Source organism: Artibeus jamaicensis, unplaced genomic scaffold, assembly GCF_021234435.1.
Source record: "Artibeus jamaicensis isolate MK-2021 breed Jamaican fruit bat unplaced genomic scaffold, CSHL_Jam_final scaffold_614, whole genome shotgun sequence".
Lineage (NCBI taxonomy): Eukaryota > Metazoa > Chordata > Mammalia > Chiroptera > Phyllostomidae > Artibeus > Artibeus jamaicensis.
The window spans coordinates 2222939-2241792 of NW_026522050.1; the positions used below are offsets into that span (position 1 = coordinate 2222939).

The window sequence follows — 18854 nt, forward strand, 5'->3', positions numbered from 1 at the left end:
CATTTTTTAGTCCTGGCTGGTGTAGCTCAGTGGATTGAGCACGGGCCTGTGAACCAAAAGATCGAGGTTCGATTCCCAGTCAGGGCGCATGCCTGCGTTGCAGGCCAGTTCCCAGCAGGAGACTCGGGAGAGGCAACCATACATTGATCAAAATAAATAAATATAAATATTTTTTAAAGCATTTTTTATAGTTAATCCATCATTTCGGAGAGTTCTAGGAGGAGAGTTGCTAAGAAAAGGGCGTAGTCCAGAAAAGGCCAGCTTGGCCCTGGCCAAAGCGGCCAGGAGACGTGATTCTGAGGTTCCGAGGTTCCTGGCCTCCCTGATACGAACCTGAGTGCAGGGCTCTTTGGGACACATTAGCTCCTGTACTGGCAGAAGCCCTCAGGAACCGGAGCCACACATTAACGGGGGTGCTGGGGAGGAAGGGGCCACCTGGGGCATTGTCAGATGTACGAGTAGGCAGAATGCAGACAAGAGAACGCTGGTTATTTTCTGAAGGAGGCAAGCAGCCAAGTCTGTAGTCCTTCACCTCTGAGGAGGGCAGGGAAGGAACTGTGGCTACAAAAGGAAGACAGATCCTCCCTTCCCCAGCAGATCCTGAAGGGCAGCTCTAACTGCCAACAGGCATGGAGGCTTAAATAAAGACCTGAGGACTGAGAGAGGAAAAAACGCCCAGGATACCTTTGGTTAGAAGACTCTAGCTGGGCAGCAGCAGGCCACTGCTGCCCATTCTGTTGTTCTGTCTAGTCCGTATGGCCACCAAGGACAAAGACTGACCCCCCATTAGGCATGAAGGGGTCTCTACCAAGAGAAAACAAAAGGTGCAAAGTTAGAAATAGTCCAATATCCAACACCATCCAACACTTAGAACAATGCCTGGCATACACTAAATGCTCACGACATGCTTCTGTTATTACCATAATTCCATATGCTTTCCTAACGTATGCTGCAGGTTGCCAGAAGAAAGACATGGTGAGGGGTAGGGCAGGAAGGAGTGGATAAAAAACAAAAAAGATATGGCTTTGGGCTTTAACTTATTTACCCAATAATCAATGCAAATGATTTATATCTGTAAAAAAGATGTATCTTTTTAGAAGTGGCCTAGAAAAATCCTAGAGTCCAAAGCCACCTATTGGCAAGGCAAGTTCAAATTACTTGAACTTCGGGGTCTTGCAGAAAAGTCTCCAGCAGCTCAAATGTTTTATTCCTTCATAAAAGCCCACCACTCTCTCCTGGTTAAAAGCACTCTGAACATGTGTACCCCACCCTGGGGAAATCCAGAATATACAACACGGCTCTCGAGATGCACGACACTGGCAATCGTGCCCAGGTTTTCTAGATTGATGGACCTGGAAACACTGGAAATCAATAGTTACCATGAGGAAAGTGACTAGCACTTAAAACACACATGCACAGTGTGTGGCCAGAGCCCCTGACTGTTGTGTACTGAAGAGGGCTACCTCTTCTGTTTTGAGAGGAGGGAAACCTACGTGTGTTTGGGGTGCGGGGGACTGAGCTGCACCTCCAGCTCCTGAGTGTCTCAGGCTGGAGACCCAGTAGCCCTCTGTGACAGCGAGGCTCCCACCACCAGCTGTCCTTCACAATGAGCAACACTACAAGACCAGCATTTGGGGAGATGGGACTTTTGGTGTTGGGTTTTGTATCCCATGTACTAGCATGCATCTGTCTCAGGGGCAGCTTCCTGAAACAGCTGCATGTCCCGGGCCCCTGCAGACAGGATGTGACAGACAGGAGAGAGATAAATGAGATGCCAGCAGTAGGAATGCAGGGATAAAAGGCTGCAGGAATGACACTGTCTTCTTCTTACTCCTGTCAATGGGAGCTGACTTTTCTACCTGATTCTTACTAAGGATCACGCTCACTCACATTTACCTTCCTTGGAAGACCCAGGCTTCCCCCTGGCATCGCCACCTCTCTACCCCAACAGCTCTAGCACATCAAGTGACTGTGGTATCTGAAGTTGATGCTGGTTACTCCAGGAAGAGATAACTAAGGTCATGCGAGCCGGCCTGACATGTTCTGCTGTACTTGTTTATAGGCAGGAGGATTAAAACAACCTGTCAGGGGAGGGAGAGGGGCAAACCCTGTAAAGGGGGCAAGCACTGGGAACATAGCACAGAGGCCTCCCGCCAAGAATCTTTTGCTCAAATATAAAGCAGAAATCTCTCACTCAACACCAAACCAGCTACCTATGCCAAATACCACTTAGGACCCAGTGACCTTGAGGCACTGCTCAATTTTTCCAGTGTTCTTTCTCTGTAAGAAAGGTTTGGGTTTGTAAGGGGGTGGGGGGTGGCTATAGGGATGAGCAACACAGGACCCCAGAAGGAGCCCCAAATGAAATTAATACCCAAGCAAAGCCTACGTGGCCCACCAAGAAACAGGGTGTAGAGCTTAGGAAAGAGGGCGTTTTTCAAGGGAACATTTGGATAAAGAAAGCACTCTGTTCTCAGAAGTCCAACTACTAGAACAGAACTTCTACAACCATGTCTTGCCTTAAAGTCAGAACTGGAAGACTGTTCCAGGACAGAGGGGCTCAGGCAGCAGGGAGTCCAGGGACAATGCGGTTAGGGTGTTCTCTCTAATCAGACGGTCAACCTGACAATGATACCACTAGCCACAAGACACAGGACGAGGGGAAGACAGTCAGCACCCGAGCCTGTGGCTCCAGACAGTCTACGCTCTCCACAGGAGATGCTGGCCCCTGGCTCTGCAAAACTGTCTGTCATAGCCCCTGAATAACCAATCCTCCCCTCCCAGCAAGCTGGGCTGCTCTGCTCTGGTCTGTGCCTTAGGCACCCAAAGCATAGCAGCAAGAGGATGTTTCCACGTGGGCTGGGAGTTCCCGAGGCTGGCTGAAGGGGTTAGCAGAAGAGGGCAAGGGTGGTGTCCCCCTCCAGTCAGCCAGAGGGAGAACATGATACCCCCACTGGCCACCTGTACTCCCCTCTCCAACATCCCCTTTCCAGCAGAGAAGCAGCCACCACTTTCCTAACCTTCCTAAGAAAGCTGAAGGTAGTCAGTCCAACTTAGGAAGTAAAGCGACTGGTTTGGGGGAAAAAGGGATATTGTACCGAAGATTCCCAGAATAAACTCCCCGACCACCCACCAAGCTTTTCTGAAGCGCAGGGGTATTTAGAAGTGCTTTCCATTTCTCTACACGCTGGAGAACAAGGAAGCCTTGGGCAGACACACACACACACACACACACACACACACACACACACACACACACGCACGCACACGCACACACCTGGTGGGGTCACCATCTCCCCTGAGAGCCCTGGTCTCCCTAACACTAGAGTGAGTCCACACCAGCCACAGAGGCGCAGGCCGAAACGCAACATGCTCCCGAGTTCACATACTCACACGCCCATTAATCTTCCTCCAGATCGCTGCTGTCATGCAGGGCAGTGAGGCGGGCTGAGGCAGGCTGAGTCCAGCTCTCAGGCTCAGAGCCAGTCACTCCAGTTTGCCTGGCAGTGTTGGGGGGTGGGGAGGAGGAGGAGGAGGAAGGGAGATTATGAGTCTCTATTTTCAAGCCCCACCCCTAAAACCAGGGAGAGCAGCAGCTGGGTTCCTGGTTCAGGAGAGCTCCAGTCTCTGGGCACTACCAGCTGCATAAGAACTCTGGGGAACGTGCACATGAAACACGCTGGGAAAGGAGGGGAACCGACCAGGTAGAGTGGGCTGGTCTCCTGCCAAGACCTTCCAATGGTTCTCCTATCAGAGCTAGAACACAACAGAAGGTGGGCCGGTTACTGGTCTCTGGGGAAAGGCAGCAGGGGAAAACAGTAAAAGCTGGACTAGCATGGGAACACAACTCTCCCTGGCAGGAGAGGGGCCAGCCCAGCTGTCTATAGGGCAACATCCAAGTGCAGTTGGAAGTGAAATGCTGTCCTTTCCGCCAGAGGCAGACAGGCCACTCTCCAACCTTAGGTCAATTTTCACAGCCACAGATGATGGCCCCTCCCCCAGGGAGGGGACAGCACCTCCTGCGTCAGAGCAGAGCCCAAGGCTGCCACAGAGAGGTGCTGTTTAGTGACAGAAAGGCAGGAGGGACGGCCATCAGGTACTTCCTCTTTCTCACCAAGTGTCACCATGGGCCTCCACAGGAGGCCTCTGAAAAGCCTGCAGAACGACGATGGCAGCAATGGGTTGTGAGTCACACCACCCTTGAGAAGAGGGGAACTGTTGAGGACCCCCGGGCCCGATGGAGGGGGCCTGGGGGTCCCCTTCCATCGTGTTCTCAGCCAACCCTGCTCCAAAACGAAAACCAGTCCCCCTGCCCAGACAGACACCTAGAACAGCCTACTCTCCACCCAACCCACACCCAGTCCCTTTGACTCTACAGCAGGGGTGTCAAACATGGTCACCAGGGGCCACATCAGCCTCAAGGTTGCCTTCAAAGGGCCGAATGTTAAGTTCAGGACTGTATAAATGTAACTACTCCTTAACAGTTAAAACAGTTAAGGGAGAGCTTGGCGCTGCTGCCAGGTAGAAATAAGGCGCCAGGCTGGATAAACCAAGGTGGAGGCCAGGATTCGGCCCACGGCCCTTGTGTTTGTCGCCTGTGCACTACAACATGGTGGGGCGGGGGACAGGAGAGACACCACAGTCATCTCAGCAGGGCACCCAGCACTGGGAACAGGAAGTGATGGCTTCATATTCAAAGCACCACTTAAACATGCACATACATGACTTATGTATCTCTGTGTAGATGTGCACACACATGTAAGTACATGTCTATGCATGTGTACACAGAGACACGTAAAGTTGATTTTCAGACCCACATGGCTCCTGGATTTTTCCTGCAGCTGCACTACATGAGCTGGCTGGCTTCCTCTCCCTGCCTGCAGCTACAGCTTCACCCTTGTCCCTTCCCAGAGTCTCACTCTTGGGCTCCCACCACCTGTCCCCAAATGTAGAAGGTTCTCTTAGACCTCCAGGCCTTTGCTACAGCCTCCTACTGCCTGGAACGTTTTCCCTCCGGCGTCTGCTCACACTCGCCTTCCTGGTTAGCCTCAGCTCAGGTATCACTTTCTGCAGGAAGCTTTCCCTGTTCCATCCCTCTGATTTCACAGGGCCCCTGACATGTGCCTCCAGGTATCTGCAAGTCAGCCCTTCTTACACTAGGCCTTCACTGTGTGCTGAATGGCCTGTTCACCATTACACAAGACTGAGAGAAGCCCAAGGGAAATTTCTAGGACTTAAGTCATCTCTGTGTCCTCAATGTCTGGTCCCTAACAGAATCTAATTTTGCAGGGCCAGGACCCAGCATCTGCTGTGGAGAGCCCAGACTGCCTGGAGTCACAGGCTTAGGGGCTGACCTCCTTCCCCTCTTCCTGTCTCATGTGGCTAGTGGTGCCACTGCCTGGTACCTATCTGAAGAAAGGCTTTCCTAATTTATGAGGAAAGGTCAAGGTCAGGGTCTTCCTGCTTTTTTCTGTGACACCTCACCTGAGAACAGCTCTGCTCTGTATGACCCCTCCAGCTTGGGTCAGAGCTAGAATGCAGTGCCCATTGCTTTACCTCCGTTCCCCAGGGCCTCTGGCGCAGGCAGGATTTCAGAACTCGTCTCCGGTGTGTGGAGCTGGGGCATGCTGCTCCTCCAGTTGTCCCTTCCCAGTCTCCCTTCTGCCGTGGGGTATGCAGGCAGACCCAGCATAGGCCTTCTAAGCAACGGGAATGCCTCTGAAGTGGGAGCAACTGGGGGATAGTGCCAAAGTCTCCAAGAGTGCAATTCTAGACCCAGCTCCGCCCAAACAAGTTACATCACCCTGAGCAAGTCATGTACCCTCTTGGGACCTTTGTTTCTCTACTTGTAAAATGAGGGGCTGGAGATGACCTCTGAGGGTCTGTCCTGTGTGGATGTGAGCACTCTTCGTGCATCTGAGCTCAAAAGCCTTTCAGTTCTGCCCCTGAAACCAAAGCAGGAAGTGGCCATGGTCTGCATGTCCTGAAGACCACATCCTGACCTTGGCTTATATCAAGTCAACCTGCCAAAAATTCTGGCCCCACAGGTAAATCTCATCCAACATGCCTTAGACACCAGGCTCACACACTGGAAAATCTCTTCTGCCTAGGGCTGAAAAATTAAAATTAACCTACGTGACAGCTACAACTTAGCAACATTACAATCCTGAACCCCAGTGTCCCCTAGGGAAGGATCCTTCCCCTCTGTAGAGTTCATTTATCCACAATTTACACACTCCTCACCCTTCTCCACTCTCTGTGTACCATGAACGTGGGTGGCCACAAGACTCAGGGAAAGGCACCATGACACAGCCTATTACCGGCAGGCCCCAAGATGCCATAGCCTCAGTCCAAGCTGCTCTGAGTCAGTGCAGCACCTCCTAGGGTCTGTGGCACACCTAGCACCTGCCCCACCCACAGCATGATTCCCCCAGAAGGCCAGCTCCTCCAAGGGCTCCTGGGTGGGGAGTTGGGCCTGCCCACCATAGGCAGGTAAGCCAGGAGGAGAATCTGACTTGGCAAAGCTGGCAACAGCAGTTTCAGTCTCCCTACCCAGAATGGGGGGCAGGGGAGGCACCTCCAAGCAGACCAGTCCAACAGGTCCTTTCTGCACCACCCTACACAGCTGGTGCCTTCCGCACTGGTTCAAAACCAGGAGATTCAAAAGTCAGGCAGAGCTTTCACAGCCTGAGTCACAAAGACCAGGGAATCAAGAAGAAAATCATCATCTTTCTCACTCTTGTCCTATCTGCAAACATGGTCCCCAGTCTCCCCTGAGATGCTCAAAGGCATATCTGGGTCCTCACCACCAGCAGGTGCTGGGGTAATGTGAACTCGGCTTTTCAGTCCCGTGACCCTCCTGAGCTTTTCTTCCGCTCTAAACAACTCCAGCCTTTTGATACAGACCACGTGATCTCTCCAACTCCAGATGAAACCCCAGCACTCGGTGTGCCTCTCTTACCCCATTGTGAAACAGGGAAGGCTGAGGCCAACTTAACTAGAAGCAACAACCAGAAGCACTGTGGGTCAGGGCAAGAACGGAACTCAGCAAAACCAAGTGGGCTGGGCTTTCTGGTCCCAGTCCCTACTTCGAAAGGCCAGACAAGGGTTTCCTCAGCAGTGCATTCTCCCCCTGCGCTTTCCTCTGAGTTCTCAGCATAATCCAGTCACAGTGTAAACCTCCCCCCTCATCTTCTCATCGTGAAAAAGTTGTTCCTTTTAGTCATTATTGCACCTACTAAGACACTGATTAAGACTTGTAGCCCTGGCTGGCGTAGCTCAGTGGATTGAGCACAGGCCTGCGAACCAGAGTATTGGGGTTCAATTCCCAGTCAGGGCACATGCCTGGGTTGCAGGCCAGTTCCCAGGAGGGGATGCATGAGAGGCAACCATACATTGATATTTTTCTCCTACTCTTTCTCCTTCCCTTCCCCTCTCTCAAAAAATAAATAAATAAAATATTTTCAAAAAAGACTTGTAACTTATATGGCCAAAAACAAATGTCTGATTTACATATCAATACAGACATGCTTTCCCAAGGGTGATTTCAAGTGGAGAATAAAGCCCATGTTACAATTTTTTTCTTAATTCCTAATTATTTAATTGAGAGATAACCACACACAAAGCACTCTGAAGACTCTGGGGAGGAAAGGATACAGAGAAGGATAAAATACAGCCCAGTCTTCCAAAGAGCTGATTATTTAGTAGGAGATATGAGTATAAAACCACACAGTCCGATAGGGGACCCAATCCCATAAAGCTACAGACTACCAATTGCTCTTATTTGCTAGAAGTCTGCGGCTTTGGTGACTTACGTCACAGAAATGAAGTCAGAAAAAGCCCCTAGTGACAGAAGAGAAGAGGGGCAGGTTTGGAAGGAGCGTCCGAAGATCTGCATCCGGAACCACCGGATCGCAGTGCTGCCTGTGGCAAGGGAGGCACGTTTATCTCATTTTCCTTTTATTTCCCCACTGTCAGTGGTCAAGCCTGATCACCTCCCTCAATTCCCATTCAATCAGTGTAATAGCCCAGTGCACACCGACACCAGTGTCTAAGCTGTGCCCTTGCCCATCAGGCCACCAGCAATGTCAGAGCTCTTCTGGAATACTCATTCCTGGAAGTACTTGGAAAGAGGTAAAATTCCCTAGACAGACAGAGAAGATTCTATGCCGTCATAAAATAAAAAAGTCAGTTAATTCAGAGTCCAGGAATTAAGGATTAAGGCCCAAGTCCTTCCCCACTGGAGGGAAAAAAGGATTCTGAAGGTACACCTATCTTAAAAAGGGGAAAAGAGGCCCTGGCTGGTGTAGCTCAGTGGATTGAGCACAAGCCTGCGAACCAAAGGATCGTGGTTCGATTCCCAGTCAGGGCACATGCCTGGGTTGCAAGCCAGTTCTCAGCAGAGGCCATTTCCCAGCAGGGGACACATGAGAAGCAACCATACATTGATATTTCTCTCCCTCTCTCTCTCCCTTCCCTTCTAAAGATATATAAAATCTAAAAAATAAATAAAATTATATAAAAACAAAAGGGGAAAAGATGATGTGAGGCTTGATCCAAGTATCACCTCAAAATGAAACCACATCCTGAAATTAAAAAAAAAAAAGTAGGCAAGAGGGAATGGGAATTGGCTTGTTTAAAATCTTTCCTGTACCATCGACAGCAGATTAGCTTTACAAGACTCTTACCATGAAAAATTTTATAATGTAAGCACTCTGAGTGTGAAACTGGGAGCCCTGCACCTAAACATTTACCACTGAAAAAAATCCTCACACCACAGTCAGATGAAGGTTTAACATCGGTGTTTGACATTTTGTCATTAGGGATTGGTTTTAACTGTGGATTTGGCAGCTCGCCCTATCGGCTGTTTCACAAGCAGTTTCTGTGGTTTTAAGAAAGGCAGGGTGTTTGCTTTTAAACACTATCTGAAAAATATAATTCAGAATAGGGTTCAACCATTCTAAGACGGAAAGGAGGGGATGAAAACCAAACCAAGCACAGGAATCCGGTGCTGCCAAACCAAAGGGGTACACACGAGAGGTGCCAGGGAGGACGAGAACGATGCCCATGTTATTCACTGTCCACACCAAATGGCAACAAAAGCCAGCTGAGTGATTCTTACTACCAAGTAGAAAATAAGGACACAGAAATGGCACTAAAGACACAAGGCTGCCTTAGCTGGTGTGAGTCACTGGATTGAGCACTGGCCTGTGAACCAAAAGGTCACTAGTTCCATTCCTGGTCAGGGCACATGCCTGGGTTCTGGGCCGGGTCTCCAGTTGGGGCATGGAAGAGGCAACTGATGGATGTTACTCTCACACATCAACCAATGCTTCCCTCTATTTCTCCCTTTCTGTCTCTAAAAGTAAATAAATAAAATCTAAAAAAAAAAAGACATGGGACTAACAAAGGGAAATCCTTATATAGATCTTTCTCCAAAGTAAATTTATCTGACTCAAATCTATTTGTTTACTTAAAAAGCGAACCCCCCCCCCAACAGTTCCACAGCAGTGTAAAGGGCCGTCATCAAATCAATCCGCAGCCACACCTCTCTGCCAGCTGCGGTGGTAATTAAGGTAGAGGTTCTTCTCCCTGGGAATACAGTCCAGAGGGCAGAGCCCCTGTGGACCTAGCCTATTATGAGAGCCTTTTCATTAGCGAGACAGCGCTGCCGCGCACTCTCCGAGAAAGCAGCGGCCCGCGTCACCGAAAAACACCTGTGTGAACAGCCACCTCTGTTGAGATTAAAATGTGCCAAGACGGGAAGCAGGAAAATCACTCATGAGAAAGCTGTGCTTGTCAAAGTAATTTATGTAGACCTTGGTTTTCCCACTTTAACAAAAAGACGGGTTCTAAAGTAATTTAGAAATGGCATGTAACTGTGATCTTGGAGAAATGAATGAGGTTTGAACACAAACACAACGATATAGTCGAACTCCCTCTCTTTTTCTGCTAGGGCAACAGAGGGGCGTAAGTGGAAAAATCTCTACCAGGAGAAAAGAAAAGGCACTACCGCCAGGAAGAGACAAGCAAGTAAATCAAACCGTGACCTCACACACCCAACTTAACTGAAATTCCACAGAGGCACACACAGCCATCGCCCTCACTGAGAAACGGCCACGGATGTTTCGGAGACCCACCGCATGTGTAGGTTCGGGGACCCGCTTCGGGAGAGCGAAGTGAACCAAAAGAAAGACCAAACAAATGCAGACGGGAACTGGTGGCACATTACACACACAGTGGGACAAAGAGACACAGCAAGACAGCCAGAGCTCAGCATCCGGGACAGAGCTGGCAGGTCTCGAACACGCAGAGAGGCCTGGCCCTGCCCGTGGCGGTGCCAGGAGCCACAGCCCACAGCGAAGAGCTCTGGGCCTCTGCGTGTACAGGGGGCCCATAGGGGCTTTGAAGAGGGAATGTTAGTCTCACAAGGTCAAAGTGAAGATCCACACACAAAAGGTTTCAACTTTTTTCTTTTGGGGGGGGAGACAGGAGGAGTGCTTGTAAGAAAAAAAAAAAAAGTTCTAGAATCCCAGCACTTCATGGCTGCCACAGCACAGGGCAGTCAAATCCAGAATCCAAACTGTCTTAGGCTGTGGGGTACACTTAGTTGTTGGGTACCAATTTTAGGTCTCAAGACTCTGGTTTTTCTAAAGGGGTTTTTGAAATACCAGAAGAAGAAAAGAGATAAAGAGGAGAATAAGAAGCCAGGATTAAGTAAGTCTGTTTTTTAAGTTTCCCACAGCTCTTGTATGGCACAATCAAGACCAGGAGGTAAGCCTGAGCACAGCACCCACTGTATCTCTGCCACCTGTGCCACCTGGGTAATAGGGCACCAAAGGCAGAAAGAACAGTCAGGCACCCTGACTGGTGTGGCTCACCAAGAGGTCGCTGGTTCAATTCCCCATCAGGGCACATGCCTGGGTTGCAGGCCAGGTCCCTGGTTGGGAGCATGCAAGAAGCATGGAAGGAGTTTCTCTCCTTCTCTTTCTCCCTCCCTTCCCTTGTCTCTAAAAATAAATGAATAAAATCTTCAAAAGGACAAGAAAGAAACAGAGGAGTCCCCTCCAGACTCTAAAGCCAACTTGGGAGATGGGTTTTACACAACACTGACTGGAAGCTAATCCTTCCAACACCGGCACACACGCACCAACACATCTGTCAGGCCACTTGGGTCTGTCACCTTACACAAGTCACTCAACACTTCTGGGCCCTGTGTCCTCACCTGTAAGGTGGGGGGAATAGTAAGATCTACTATCTCACAACGATTAAATGAGTTAATAAACGTAAAACAGCTAAAGAAGAGCCTAGGACAAAAGAAGTGCTTGATAAACATGCTGGCTATTGTGTCTATAGCTAAAGACACAAGCCTCCAGGCCCACCAGGCCCACCAGGCCCTCCAGGCCCACCAGGCCCACCAGGCCCACCAGGCCCAGGGAAAGAGAATGGGCTGCTCCCTTCAGTCAGTCAGTCCACCCCCTGCAAGAGTTTCCCCGACCACGCAGGGAATGTGAGGCCAACCGGGAAGCACCGTTACTGAGTCACTGCCTTAGCTCACAGAGCGAACAAATCCCCTTTGAAGGCAAAAGTCTATCTTCCATACAGACAGCGGCCGAAAAGAGAAAAAAGCACATTAAGTTCCAATCTGGAACTGAAATGAAAGCCACACGGGAACCTAGAAAGAACTATGCTTTGTGTAAAAGGCACAGGATTGTGGGACTTGCCAAGTGATGGGAAATAAAGCTATAATCTTGCAAGTCTGTATGGTAGATTCAAGTTGATACAAGTACTTTTTAAAAAAAGATTTATTTATTTCTAGAAAGACAGGGAAAGGAGGGAGAAAGAGAGGGAAACATCAATGTGTAGCTGCCTCTCACATGCTCCCTCACCAGGGACCCTGCCTGCAACCCAAGTTATGTGCCTAACTGGGAATTGAACCGGCAGACCCCTCGGTTCACAGGTTAGCACTCAGTCCACTGAGCCATACCAGCCAGAGAATATATAAGCTAATCATCTGATCAAAGTTTTTGTTTGTTTGTTTGTTTTTTTGGGGGGAGGAAAAGAGAGAGAAATATTGGTGTGAAAGAGAAACACTGATTGCTTGATAATCAGGATGGATTCAATAATCAGGATTGAACCCACAACCTATGCAATGTGCCCTGACTGGGAATCGAACCAGTGACCTTTCACTTTACGGGATGATGCCCAACTGAGTCATCCCAGTCAGTGTAATTATAAACAGGGGTTTTTGTTTATTTTTATTGATTCTGATGAGAAGTGATTCTGAGCAAATGAGATCGGTTTAAAAAGATTTTCTCAAAGCTGGTCCAAGTGACTACTAGAGGGGCCCGAAGGTCTACTATGAATGGAACTAAAGGAAACTTAGAAGTCAGAGACGCTAGTAATATCAGAGGATGAGTATAAATAAAAGAACAAGGTTGAGAACGACAAGGCAGCTTAGAATTACATATCTAGTGCAATTCCATCTGTCTCTTCGAGACTCATCAAACAAAGATGAAGCTCACGTGCTGTTACACACCCCCCCCCAAATCTGCTCACCTCTTACAGGAGAACAATACGTACCTACAGAAGTATGGGACTGGGAGGCACTAAGAAACAGGGCTCACAAAGAGTTAACAGAAGGAATAAGAACCAAGTGTGTAGGCTCTATAATCACCCCGAGAGCAGACTGCTGGGTGTTCCGGCCTTGGTGAGTGCCTGCAGCCTGTCAGCCTTCAGCTACTGTGGGCACCAAGGTTGTTCAAGGTTAGAGGCTAGGCAAGCTTTGCAGTTTTCAGATTTGGACATGACCAATACCCAACTTATAAGCTTTAAAAAAATCTATTGTCATAATGAAATCCAAGTAAGCCAAATGATCTTTTTAATGGAATAAAAAAAAAAAAGGCCAATGCTCTGTATTAGGAGGAAACAAGCCAACTTTTGCCAAAGTCCCTCAGGTCACTGAGAACCAGCTTCCTCAGCTGCAACGACTGCAAACCAGAGCAGCAAGTGCCTTCCTGTAGCCCAGCCAAGACCCTGGGAATTGCGAAACAAAGGCTCATTATAAGGTCATAGCAAGGAACCAGCCAATCAAGGACAGGAATATCAACCCCATGTTTGTCTACAAAAGCAATTCTCACACTTCTGTCTGGAAACCCTTACACTCTTAATTATAAAGACCTCAAATAGCTGCTTTATGTGGGTTAAAGCTACTGTATTATAATTAAAACTGAGAAAATGTTAAACTATTAACTCATTTAAAATAATATTACTAAATCCATCACAACTACACATCTTAGTAATTATTTTCCAACATATGAACTTAATACATATGTATCATCATAATAAAATTCAAGTTAACTTTTCAAATGGAATTAGCCCTGGCTGGTATAGTTCAGTGGATTGAGTGCAAGCCTGCAAATCAAAGGGCTGCAGGTTCGATTCCCAGTCAGGGCATATGCTTGGGCTGTGAGCCAGGCATGTGCCCAATGGGGACGGTGTACAAGAGGCAACTACACACACTGATGTTTCTCACCCTCTCTTTCTCCTTCCCTTCTCCTCTCTCTAAAAATAAAATAAAATCTTTTTTAAAAATTTAAAAAGAAAAGAAATGGAATTAAAGCTACAACATGGATGAGTCTTGAAAACATTATGCTCAGTGAACTGAATCCAACACAAAACGAGTGTTGTATGATCCCACTTCCATCAGGGGTCTGGGGAGGGAAAGTTCACACATAAAGTGGGAAGAGAGGCTGGGGCAAGGGTGATGGGGGTTGTCATTGAACTGATGCAGAGCTTCTGTTTGGAATGATGAGTTCTAACATGGTGAGTGTACTTAACACCACTGGACTATACACTTAAAAATTATTAAAATGTAAACTGTTTGTGATGTGCACTTTACAATGAACGAAAAGGAATTAAGCACAAGGCCGTGAGGAAATTTCAGACTACTGTAGCTGAGGAATGTTCTACAAAATGACTGACCAGTATTCCTCCCGACTGTCAGCATTCAGAGAAACATGAAAAGACTAGGAAACGGTCACAGATTCGTGGAGACCACGAAGGAACAATAACTAAGGGCGACACTGGACCGGAGAAAGCACATCAGTGGAAAACCTGATGGAATCTCAATGAGTTCTGTACTTGGTCAAGAGCAGTACACCGAGGTCAGCTCTTAGTTTTGATACATGCTCTGTGATGACCCAAGATGTTAACATGGGGGGAACCGGGTGAAGAACGTACAGGAATTCTTTCAACTATTTTTGTAACTCTTCCAAGTTTAAAATTATCTCAAAATTTAAAAAAGAAAAATTAACCATTAAAAAAAAACCTCACAAGGCCAATGGTCTGTACTCAAAGGAAGACGTGAGTCAGAGTCCCTCCCGTCACTGGGGACCAGCCTCCCAAGCTCTGACTCTGGCAAGACAAGGCAGCAAGTGGCTTCCTGAGGCCCAGCCAGGACTAACTGGGGCTGGGAAGTGCAAAATGATTTTTTATGAAATTACCGAGAAATTGACCAACCAAAGCCAGGAAGAATTAATCCAAGCTTTGTCCACAACCATGGCTCTTAACTTTTTGGTTTCAGAAACCATATGTACTATTAAAAATGAATGAGTCCCTGAAAAACTTTTGTTTATAGGGACTATATCTATCAATTACTTAATAATTAGAAGTTAATATGAAAAAAATTAATACGTATCCATTCATTTAAAAGAACATTAATAAACCCATTACATGTAAACCTAAGTTACTGACTTTTAATGAAAAAACTGTATTTCCTCCAAACCACAACTTCACACATACCAAAGTAAGTCTACTTGACAAAGTGATCTTATAATGCAATAAAAAACCCAATGCTAGACCAATAAAATAAAAACCAAATATTAACAAACTAAAGAAGCCCCGGCTGGTGTAGCTCAGTGGATTGAGCGCGGGCCTGCGGGCCAGACGGTCGCGGTTCGATTCCCAGTCAGGGCACATGCTGGGGTTGCGGGCTGGTTCCCTGCAGGCCAGTTCCCAGCAGAGGACGCATGAAGGGCAACCGTGCATTGATGTTTCTCTCCCTCTCTCCTTCCCTTCCCCTCTAAAGATAAATAAATAAAATCTAAAAAAAAAAAAAAAAAAACAAACTAAAGAAACAACAAAAAAAGGGGGGGGAGAAATTGAACAAAGGAAAAAAATTTTAAAAAGAATAAAAAGAAAAATAAAATTAAAGGAAAATCAGGAATAAATAAAAAAAGGGGGGGAACCCCTCTGTAGGGGCTAGTCTGTAGGTCAGTTGGTTAGAGTGTCAGTCCTGATATGCCAAGGTTGCAGCAGGTTCAACCCCCAGTCAGGGAACATATAAGAATCAACCAATGAATGCATAATAAATAAGTAAAACAATAAATCAAGGTTTCTCTCTCCCCACCCTTCCCCCCTCTCTAAAACAAACAAACAATAAAATAAATAAATGGGAGGAAGAAAAGAAACAAACCAACCACAGATACAGCAACAAAAACAATCACCTCTTAAGATCAACAATGCTAAGGACAGCTAGATCAGGAGTGGAAACATAGAAATGAAGATCTCAAGGAGGGTTAGCAACAGGGGAGTGGGAGGTGGAGAAGGGGGGAGAAGGTACAGAAAACAAGTAGCATAGATAGACAATAGATGGGGGGGCAAGAATAGCATGGGAAATATAGAATCTAAAGAACTTGAGACACATGGACATAAACAAATGGGGGGGTAATGGTGGGGACGGGGGGATAGGGTGGAGGGGAATGAAGGGGGGGGAATAGAACAACTGTAACAGCATAATCAATAAAAAAAATTTTTAAAAAAGATCAACAGTGCTATATGTATTAAAAGAAGGAAATTATTTTGGGTCAAAGTCTCTCAGGCTTAAGCAGAGATTATATAGAGGCTGGGGATTCCAAACTAGAGCTCTTTACAAAGCAATCACAAGTAACCAACCCTAGAGGGACCAGTAACAAGTTTTGTCTGTAACAGAGGCTTTCTCACTTTTTGATCTCAAGAACTCCTTACACTCTTCAAAAAAAAAAAAACCTACCAAGGTCCTGGCTGGTGTGGCTTAGTTGGCTGGATGTCATACTGCACATCAAAAGGTTCCCCAATTCAACTCCTGGGCAGGGCACAGGCGGGTTTGGTCCCTGGTCACCCAGTCCAGGCATGTATGAAAGGCAACCAACCTTTCTCTCCCTCTCTTTCTATCTCCCTTCCCCTGGCTCTAGAATTAAAAAATAAAAATGAAACAACAAACTACTGAGGACTGCAAAAATCTTTTGTTTATGTACGTTATGACTATCAAGAATTAGCGTATTAGAAAGACACTGATACTTTTTAAAACTTTTTATTAATTCATTTAAATTATCAATAAATCTATTATGTGTTTAACTCAAATAACCTGTTCTTAATGCAGAAACTATATTATCTAGGGCAAAATGGAATTCACAGCAAGGGTTGCACAGTTTTACACTCTTGTACATCTGTTTAATGGCTGGATCAGCGGACAAGAGCCGACTTCTCATATCCAATTCTGCATTCAGTATGTTTTGATACATTGTTTTGGTTCGAAGATCTAAAGAAAATCTCACTTCACACAGACCTGGTGTCGAAAAACGGAGTTCCACAGCCGTTGGATACCGTGGACTTTCTTCTCTGATACTAGACCAAAACTCAGCAAGCGGTAGCTTCTGAAAGCCAGTTGCAATCTGAAATTCTATCCATGAATCTTTTATGTGCTTCTACATTAAAATCCATTGGTCATCTTGCACTCTGGACAGCTTCTACCCACTGGCAATCTGGAAAATATTCCTTCACTGACTCATGCAGAATTTCCAAATGTTGGTATTTCACACAACATCAAAAAATCACATTTCGTTAATTTTACCACTGATCACATCAAAAACGTCTTAGACAAATACAGACTTTCCAAAATTTTGGTTTTTGCTCGAACACTTGAATTTTATCTCTGGTAGTGGTGACAGCCTCACTTTATTCAATTTCAAGGAAATGGCCACAGAACACTGAAGCGTAAGGACGGTCTGGCCCTCAGTTGCTCCTTCACGGGAAATGACGACTCGCGCAGCTGGTGGGGCCCCGCACACGCGCACTTGCTCCAGCCAGTCATTGGGCCGCAGCGCGCAGCAGTGGCGCTCCAGAAATGCTTCGCGTTTCTCACTCGGAATATTAAAGAAACATTTGCTACAGGGTCGAAATTTCATAAAAATACATAAACTTTTGTGCTTTATCCAGGATATTAAATGAAAATGGCTTTCTGGTTTTTGAAACCACAATTGTGTGGCAGAAACAAAGTCCTTGACTCCGACCGACTAGCAGCAGCTTGTTGTGGTCAACTGGACGGGCTGGGCGCCCTGCTGCTGCACCAACGGGGAGAGTGCAATGATGTTGTTCCCGGCGAACCGTCAAAGTCAAAAAGTTACTCTCCCTTTGTGTACTTTTCACCACTTGTGTCTGCTGCTACGCATTCATATAAAAATATTTTTGAGGTGTAGCTGGTGCTGATACAAGCTGAGCCACGTCTATAAATGTACTCATTTCTAAGGTCAAAGTTAAAGTCTGTAAACAAAATATTAACTCAGTCTTCAGACTCAATCTTCATCTTTGCCGCCAAATCTTTAATTCGACAAATTGTGGTAACATGTGAAATGGCACTGACCTGAATTTTACTAATTTCTCGTTCAGTGGGCGCTCAGGAACGTCAGCTGTTCAAGACTTCACGGGTCTCTCAGCTGCTGGGGTGCAGTTTCCCAGCCAAAGGAGCAATGTGGTAACTTATCCTGTAAGAAGCTTCAGTGACTTTTTCAATTCTAGGTTGAAAAGCTGGAACAAATTTTGGCTTTGTAAGAGTTCATGGTGTGTACAGTTAAAATATTCAATTCCTTTTTCTTTAAACTCTGAATGATGGGTCTTGAAATAATGCCGCAATTTAACTGGCACTATAATACTACAAAAATGTTTTCTTGCGCAAGACACAATAAGGTTCATTATTAATATCTATAAAGCTGAGAAAAAGAAAACTTTCATTGTGATTTCATCCCTTTTATTTATTGTTTTGCATTTCTTATTCCCAGTTTTTCCCAGTTTCTTTGGAGTAGATCCCCCTTTCTCTTGTCGATACATCCACTTCAGTAAAGAAGCCTGCAGCTATGTAGAGAAAGCAAGTCTTCTAATCTCCCTTTTTAAGCCAACGATCCATCCTTAAATATAACAGAATTATAATTTTTTCCTATTTCAGAATAAAATAGAATTAAGTGCTAAAATAAGTTGTAAATAAAATTGTAAAAATTAGAAGTTTTCCCAAGTTTTACAAGTTGTACTTACTTATTGTTCTGCTTCCTTGAAGGTGCAGGGAAAACACTGGGATTTCAAAGTAAGGATTCACTGCACAACAGCGAGGCTTTCAGAGATTACGGCAGATATGCCTAAAGAAAGCTGGCAAGGGCACAGCAGAGGTGCTGCGGACAAACTGAGTTCATCGCTGAAAACCTCCGTACTTAGACCTTAAAGCATTACCTTAAAAATTCTAGAAAACACAAGAATACAGAAACATGCATTCATCAGCCACGAGAGATGATGCCGACACACAACTCACGGCCTCTGGAAAACCCCGCCGTACACTGGTGAGAGACGAGGGGAAACGGCAAAGTCCGCACTGTTACGATGGAAACAATTTTCACTCCATGTACCACCCCTGGGCTCCCCAGACCACATCTTGAGAACCAAGTTCAATGCTGCGCTACCAAAATTAACAAGTGCTCCCTCATACTTCTTCCAAGACAGGGTTTAGAGTTATAGCATTCCTGGTAGGCCAGAGGAAACGGCTTAGACCC

General features: G+C 46.4%; 1 protein-coding gene across 10 annotated transcripts in view; it reads right to left on the bottom strand.

The window, feature by feature from the left end:
- The window catches only part of MARK2 (microtubule affinity regulating kinase 2), a 55651-nt gene that overhangs the window by 27719 nt on the left and 9078 nt on the right, over window positions 1-18854 (bottom strand). Inside the window, exon 2 of one of the 10 annotated variants that reach the window (XM_037140207.2) lies at window positions 3394-3500. The exons of the other annotated variants lie outside the window; for them this stretch is intronic. Coding sequence (XP_036996102.1) covers window positions 3394-3429 — 36 coding nt within the window. The 5' untranslated portion in view covers window positions 3430-3500. The remainder of the gene's footprint in view (window positions 1-3393; window positions 3501-18854) is intronic. 10 annotated transcript variants of the gene reach the window in all.